General features: G+C 39.6%; 1 protein-coding gene across 1 annotated transcript; it reads right to left on the bottom strand.

Moving 5' to 3' along the window:
* Nucleotides 1-2338: 2338 nt before the first annotated feature.
* LOC131659847 (uncharacterized) lies at nucleotides 2339-8300 on the bottom strand. Its single transcript, XM_058928971.1, has 2 exons — nucleotides 7498-8300; nucleotides 2339-2603 (listed from the first exon to the last, which is right to left on the bottom strand). The coding sequence occupies exons 1-2, from the start codon at nucleotides 8298-8300 to the stop codon at nucleotides 2339-2341; spliced, it is 1068 nt and encodes a 355-aa protein (XP_058784954.1).
* Between the last annotated feature and the right edge of the window lie 225 nt (nucleotides 8301-8525).

The following is an 8525-nucleotide window of genomic DNA, read 5'->3' as shown; positions in this document are numbered from 1 at the left end:
TAAAAGGACTCTCTAAAAAGGACACATCTTCCTCCGAGAGGGAATTAAAGATAATACCATCCAAACGGGGACGAAAAACCAAAGGTTCCGCAAATCTATTTTGAAAATGGTTCTTGATTTCCTCTTTCACCAAATCAACTCGGTCAATCCACCCCCTTGAAGAGTTTAAACCCAAAAAAGAATTCCGTCTTATTCTAATGTTAACCATTTTGTGAAAAAACTTAGAATTAGAATCCCCTTCTTCCAACCATAACACCCTAGCCTTTTGACGGAGAATGCTTTCCTTGAAATTAAGAGTTTCCCACATTTTGGAGGAAGCGACCGACCGCCTTAAAGCCAAATCATCTAGATCCACCACACTACCATCGGAAGCTACGATATCTAGAGCATTAAGATCCTTTCTAGCTTCTTCCACTTCAAGATTAAATATACCAAAAACCTCTCTGTTCCATTTCCTCAAAGCGGTCCTTAAAACTTTAAGTTTCTCTTTGAAACAAAATAGAGCTTTCCCACGAACATGAATCCCATTCCAACTCTTTTCGGTGAAGGAGAAGAATTCATCATGCTTGGTCCAACAAGAAAAGAACTTGAACGGTTTCGGTCCCCAATCCAAAGAATCGGATTTGAGCCAAATCGGACAGTGATCAGATAGCTCCCTCATCCCTACCACTTGACCGCCCACTTTCCACTCCTCCACCAAACACTCCGACAGAAGAAATCTATCCAAACGGCTCATAGCTTTACCATCGGCACTGAACCAAGTAAATCTCTTGCCAAAAACAAGAAGATCCACCAGTTCCATATTATTAATGAACTTATTGAACCCATCCAATTCACCCCTGTTCACAACACCATTCACACTCTTCCGCTCAGCTTCTTCACGAACAGCATTAAAATCCCCCCCAATAACCAAGCACCTTTCGGGAACCTCCTTTGTAAAGATTCTAACTCCCTCCATAGCTTTCTCTTCTTATCCAGAACACAAGCAGAATAAACATTGACTACATACACCAAAACACTATTCCAGAAACCACAAACACCCAAAAAGCCTTCCCCCTGAAAGCTATAACAAGAGTCGAAAGAACCCTTTCTCCACAAAGTTAACAAACCTCCAGAATTACCAGCAGAAGCTTTAAAGGACCATTCAACATCTGCCCCACCCCACAGCTCGAAAATGAATTTATCTGGAACCAAAACAGCTTTGGTTTCTTGAATAAAACAGAAATCGAAGCCCTCTTTACGAACCAAATTGCTAAAGGATCTACGCTTCAGAGAACTACCCAACCCACGGAGATTATAGGAGATGATATTCATGACTTACCTCCTTTGATTCCTGCCTTCTGTTCTTTTAATAATTTGTCCCTCTGTTCCATAGAGATGATAGAATCCACCATGACCGAATCTGATGCTACCCCTCGAGCTCCAAACAGTGAAGCCTTCTCCCATAATTTAGTTGCTATCTCTTCATTTTCTCTTGCCAAAAATCTATTATTGCCCCTTGTAACATCTTCATCAGGAATATCACTAAATCTAGAATCCGAATCACTGTTAGCCTGCACCGCTACCGCTGCCCCACCCTTATCTATTCTGCCCACACCACCTTTCACCAACGCCGCTTTGGATTTTCGTAGAGGAAGAAAAGAGTTCCTAATGGCTATCGGATTTGGAGAGAAACCCTTTCCCGCAAGAGAGTCTGCCTCTGACGAGCAAACTTCGAAGTTGGAAGAAGAAGAGGACGTCGTCGCTCCTGCTGACCCATAGATCTCAATTTGCCTTTTATTTGAAATGGAGGAAGGAACATAGGAGGACGAAGAGTGTGCCCCCACCGAAGAATTTTCTGCAACAAGCTTTGATTCCGGGCGAGAAAAACACGTGCTCTCTCGCTAGATGAAAGTCTACCCGTTCTGGAATGGACCTCTACACAATGGACTTTACCCAAGTCCCTTTGTTGGCCCAACGAAGAACAAGCAAATGGGCCCATCTCCACAGAATGCGATTTAGATTTAAAACTCAAATTAAACTCCACGTCATCATTATTAGTTGGCACGTGAATGAGAGGCCAGGAACTTGAGCGTTTTGAAAACTTCTTAGTCAACTCCGTGGGACCCTCCTCCCAGGTATTGGGAATCACCTTCTCAACAACCTCGTTATTCGTCACATCCCTATCGCTTTTTTCAGAAAAATCCTCTATGACCAGATTTTCTGCCGCCTTGTGTACCATCGCTGCCTCCTGATCCTTCGCCAAAGCTGGTAAAAACCCGTCTACCTTTTTGCTCACCAAACCAGCCGAATCCATTTCCATGCAAACACCTCCTTTGTCCCCTTCTGCCATGACAGACTACGCCACCTCTCCGAGCGTCTCTTCCCCTCCTAACTCCGGCTCCGTCGAGTTGACCGGAACACCACCCTCCGAACCGACTTCATCCATCTCTAAATCAGAAGCAACCTCTTTTGATTCAGAAGAAGAATAATCTAGAGATGAAGATAAAACCCTAACCGGCCCCTGTGCGTCTTCTACCATCTTCAATCTCACAGGAACACCATTGAGTTTCACGTTGAAAGTCTCATCAATCCCAGCTGCACACCGAGTTCGAATCAGAAACCTGATAAGTGCCAAAATGTACTTATTTTGTGTATGTAAATAGTGGCACTTATCGATACTTTTGTTAATACCATTTGAATAATTCCCCGTTTTGTGTATAAATACGTATATTTTGTGAATAGTTGTATTTTCATATACTTTTATACCATTTGATAGTTTTTCCTTTGTTTTTATAGGTATTCATGCTTATTGGAGCCTTGGGGAATAAAGTGTCAAAGGCACGGCTTCGATTTCGCAGTTTTGGTGCAAGTCCGCTTAGTCACCATCAAGCGGACTTCCAAAGACTCAAAATGAGGATGATAAAAATCATCAATTTGGTTTTCATTCATTCATTATTAGATAGAGCATTGAATAAGCTTTCCAACGCTTCGAACCGGACGCAATTCGGAGTTAAGGTTCTCAAGTTATGGCGAAAACAAGATTTCATTTTTTCTGTCAGCCGCTAAGCGGAAATTGGCCGCTAAGCGGAAATAGCAGAACTTCAGCTCGTTAAAAGGGGTCAAAAACACAATTTTTAGGTTATGGGTTGGGGTATTTGTTCCCAACTCCATCAACCTTCATTTCTAGGTTAGATTAGGTTAGAAAACAACTTCGGAGGCTGCATTTGGATGATCGGGGGTGGATTGAGCGTCGAACGGAGCTGACAAACCGGGAGATTTTCGGTTCATTTCTCTTCTTCTTTGTGTATTTCTCTTTGGTTGGGTTTTGTGTATGTATTTACTTTGAACTCATGTATATTTGTTGATCATGACGTTATATAAAACTTGCTTTACAAATCTATGTTGATTGTTGTCTTAGATTTTTGCTCTGTGCTCGGGATTTGGGTTGCTTTAGAGATAAACTTCTTGAATCCTTATCTAGGATGATTATCTGTTAGTTTCTGAACTCTAGAGATAGATTTAGAGCTAACAATCACTGTGGGTATCTGTTCTTAATGCTTTCGTGTTTGAGTGGCGCGCGAGAGATCGCCGACGCGAGAATACGGATGTTCTTGCGACTTTGCATTAGAGATAACCTTAGTTGTGAGATGATCTCGTTTGTGCTCCATAGATGGACGCTTATGTGAGAGATACGTGATAACATAGATGAGTATCGTAGGTTGAGTATAACTGGTCGACAAGTTTACGTTGGTAAGAAGTAGATCATATGCAAAGCTTGATAAGTCTTATCTTTCCAAAGAATGAATTCTTTCTATGTTCATATTTTACTTTTCCGTTCTTATACTTTTGTTATTCAAACCCGAGCTCAAAACCATAGAAACTGTTGAATGGCATTCTCACCATCTCTGTGGACGATAAATCCCGGATCAATATTTCCAAATCTTTCTTTTGTTGCTTGCCCTATACTGCATTCAACAAAATGGCGCCGTTGCCGGGGATGGTTGTGGATTGCATCACAATAGTTTATGTGGTTTTGAACTTTGTATATAACGTATATATTGTATAGTTTCACGTGTATATATTTACTTGTACATGTTTACTTGTTTATGTTCACCATATAGTTACTTGTATATGTTTGCATACAAGTATACTTTGTTGGTGAATATTGGTGAAACACGTTGAGATCGGACCAGTTCATTATTCAAAATCTTCACTTTTCAACTTGTGAATTCAACATTCACCAATTTTCTCTTTTTGTATGATAATAATTGTATTTGTTCCATACTTGTACATATGTGTTTGTTTGTGTATATAGTTGTATACTTTCGTTTTTATGTTCGTTTAATCATTGTATATATTTGTACCCGTAACGTTTGTTTACTGGTTGGTTAGGACACTTTCTTTAGGCTTGTGCGGTGAGACGTCACCATGGCATGATTGGAGGAAGCTACTTTCCAAACACCAAAACAATAAAGGCGTCGAGCTAACGACGTAAAACAAGCGCTTGTTGGGAGGCACCCCAACGGTTGTAAATTTTTGTCTATATTTCAGTATATGAGGTATTTAGGTGAAGTGGAGGAAAATTGGAACAACTGTTTCTGTTTTGATTTTTCAGGTTTTTCTGTCATCCGCTAAGCGAGCCTAGCTCCGCTAAGCGATGACAGTAAAATTTTGTTTTCTTGCTTTGTACCAGTGGGGTTCCTATTCCACTTGGTTCACTCCTTTTTCTCACTCTCGCCAAGGCTAATTAATAGTATATATTAGTTTTGTTTTTCTAATTCTTTTGTTGGTTGTTTGTACTCAAATTTTGTTCGGTAATTCGAAGATTTTTTAGGTGATTTTCCAAAGCTTGAGTGTTTCAACCTGTGGATGTATGGTAGGATATTGTTTTTGAAGTTGTATCATTCAAGGTACTCATTTATCGCTTTCTATAGCATAACATGTTTAGGAAACTTTTCATTTGTACAATTACCATACCATTCATTCTTTTGCATTACTTGCTTGTTGATTGAATCACTTTAGTTCCCAAACCATAAATGTGAGGAAGCTTTCCATTGTTCATAAATGTTGGAGGCCACAATCTTTGTTTTAACTGGATTTTATTATGCTTAATCTTTTGTTTATGTTGATTTTATGAAAGCATGAAAAGGATCAAGGCATTTTGTTTCATTTTGAGCACAACCACCATAACCAAATAGTCAATTCACCTTGTGAGTGTGTGATCATTTGTTAACCCTTTTGAGCCTTTTTGTCAATGTCCATGTTGTTTTTGCTAAATGCTTATCTTTGAGTGTTTAGTTCTCATTTTTGCATGGATGATTGATTCTTTGTTTTCTTGAACCCTCAACCATGATTTTTTGTTTGAATTTTTACCTTGCCTTAGAAGTAGGGAGTATTCACATAATGATGTGGTTGAATTCAAGTTGGGGAGAAAATGGTTTCTACTTATTTGGTTGTTGCTATGAGGTTGAAAAGAAAGAAAAAGAAAAAAAAATTGAAAAGGAAGGAAAAGAAAAAGAAAGAAAAAATGTGAAAAAGTTTTGAAAAACAAAAAGAAAAGAGAAGCGAATAATTGTGCTAATAAGTATGGTGATTGGTTTGAGAAACTTGTGGTTAAGGAGTAAGTTTAATCGAGATTTCATTGCTTGGAACTTTGTGGATTGATCACTCCCTTAGGTTTAGGCAAGTTTTTGTTTCGATTAGCCTTAGGACATATCCCTTGTTTGTTAACCAAGCCACATTACAACCTTGAAAAGCCCTTGTGATTCTTGCTTTTGTATCTTCAATGTGATTTTTAGATGAATGCATAATTTAATCTTTTGTTTGCAAGATTGTTGGATGAGTGTTAAAAGTCCTTCACCTTTGTGTGTTCTTCATCCAATGATGAATTTTCGCTAGGTGTGATTCATGATGTGAGCATGTATTGTGTTAGAATGTTTTGTATGCTTTTTGTGCTTAGGATTCATTTCGTTTACATGTTGTTGTTGTAGGATAGTGGTAAGTACTTACTTTGTTTATACGTTTTTGTGTGAGCCATACATTTGTTTTTGGTTTTTCTAAACTTGTTGATTCACAATTCTTTGGTTTATTACTTTCAATTCTTTGATTTATTTGACATTGTTTGAGGACAAACAAAGTTTCAAGTTGGGGAGAGTTTGATAAGTGCCAAAATGTACTTATTTTGTGTATGTAAATAGTGGCACTTATCGATACTTTTGTTAATACCATTTGAATAATTCCCCGTTTTGTGTATAAATACGTATATTTTGTGAATAGTTGTATTTTCATATACTTTTATACCATTTGATAGTTTTTACTTTGTTTTTATAGGTATTCATGCTTATTGGAGCCTTGGGGAATAAAGTGTCAAAGGCACGGCTTCGATTTCGCAGTTTTGGTGCAAGTCCGCTTAGTCACCATCAAGCGGACTTCCAAAGACTCAAAATGAGGATGATAAAAATCATCAATTTGGTTTTCATTCATTCATTATTAGATAGAGCATTGAATAAGCTTTCCAACGCTTCGAACCGGACGCAATTCGGAGTTACGGTTCTCAAGTTATGGCGAAAACAAGATTTCATTTTTTCTGTCAGCCGCTAAGCGGAAATTGGCCGCTAAGCGGAAATAGCAGAACTTCAGCTCGTTAAAAGGGGTCAAAAACACAATTTTTAGGTTATGGGTTGGGGTATTTGTTCCCAACTCCATCAACCTTCATTTCTAGGTTAGATTAGGTTAGAAAACAACTTCGGAGGCTGCATTTGGATGATCGGGGGTGGATTGAGCGTCGAACGGAGCTGACAAACCGGGAGATTTTCGGTTCATTTCTCTTCTTCTTTGTGTATTTCTCTTTGGTTGGGTTTTGTGTATGTATTTACTTTGAACTCATGTATATTTGTTGATCATGACGTTATATAAAACTTGCTTTACAAATCTACGTTGATTGTTGTCTTAGATTTTTGCTCTGTGCTCGGGATTTGGGTTGCTTTAGAGATAAACTTCTTGAATCCTTATCTAGGATGATTATCTGTTAGTTTCTGAACTCTAGAGATAGATTTAGAGCTAACAATCACTGTGGGTATCCGTTCTTAATGCTTTCGTGTTTGAGTGGCGCGCGAGAGATCGCCGACGCGAGAATACGGATGTTCTTGCGACTTTGCGTTAGAGATAACCTTAGTTGTGAGATGATCTCGTTTGTGCTCCATAGATGGACGCTTATGTGAGAGATACGTGATAACATAGATGAGTATCGTAGGTTGAGTATAACTGGTCGACAAGTTTACGTTGGTAAGAAGTAGATCATATGCAAAGCTTGATAAGTCTTATCTTTCCAAAGAATGAATTCTTTCTATGTTCATATTTTACTTTTCCGTTCTTATACTTTTGTTATTCAAACCCGAGCTCAAAACCATAGAAACTGTTGAATGGCATTCTCACCATCTCTGTGGACGATAAATCTCGGATCAATATTTCCAAATCTTTCTTTTGTTGCTTGCCCTATACTGCATTCAACAAAACCGCGCCACATCTGAACGTGATTGATCCAAGGTATTTGCATCTGGTCTTATGAACACCCCAACTGGTTTTGTAATAAACTCGAAAAAAGGATTGTTCCAGAAAAGACAAGGGAGCCCAAACAATCTCACCCACGCCACCCTTTCACCATCGAATACCTCTTTGTCCCACTTCTTGATCTCCGAAAACCATCTATCCACCCACGTTCTGTCAAACTCCAATAATTTCCCCACTTCTCCCACCTCCCTATCTTCCAAAAGACACAAATTCGCTCCTAGAGCTGTTACTTTCACCCCAAAGAATCCTTCCATATCAAACAGGTCCTGAATGTTGTAAGTCATTCCGACCTCTCTAACCTTCCCAACAAAGGCTCTGTTGAATCTTTGTTCCACCAAGGACGTATCACACACATATTCCAGATACTGTTGACGAGGTAAGACCGGACCCGCAGTATTACGAGTCACCGCCGCAAAGGATCTAACCTGGGACACACTTTGCACATCACGAGTTCCCTCCTTCGCTCCTTTATGGGACCTCTTGCTTGGGTTCTCCTCAGAAACTGACTCTTTGGCAAACGTACCTTGTTTCACCTCCTTACCCCTATGGAAACGAGGAAAGTTGACAAACAGCTTCTGTTTGCCGATGAAAATATTATCCAGCTTCACTGCTAGATTGTCAGCATCCACAACTTCGAAAAAACGAACAAAGCCGAACTTCTTGCCGGATTTGTCCCTTTTCCCTGGGATGATAACCTCATCTACCACACCATAATCCTTGAACACATCGTACAGGTCTCTAGCCTTCATCTTCTCTGGAAAGGACGTGAAGAAAAAAGAGTTGACGAACGTTTCGGAAGTAGCCTTTTTCCCCCCACATGATCCCAACGAACTCTAGCCCTAGGTACTCTCCGTCCCCCCACCTCCGTCCACCCTGCATCACACTCATCTATCCTCACCGTGTTTCGCTCCACTCTCTCACGTCTCATTGTAACTCTATGATAATGGTCTTGTCAAACGGATCCCAAAGGTGTT

The sequence above is a fragment of the Vicia villosa genome, linkage group LG3, assembly GCF_029867415.1.
Source record: "Vicia villosa cultivar HV-30 ecotype Madison, WI linkage group LG3, Vvil1.0, whole genome shotgun sequence".
Lineage (NCBI taxonomy): Eukaryota > Viridiplantae > Streptophyta > Magnoliopsida > Fabales > Fabaceae > Vicia > Vicia villosa.
This window is presented reverse-complemented; position numbering and strand designations above follow the sequence as displayed.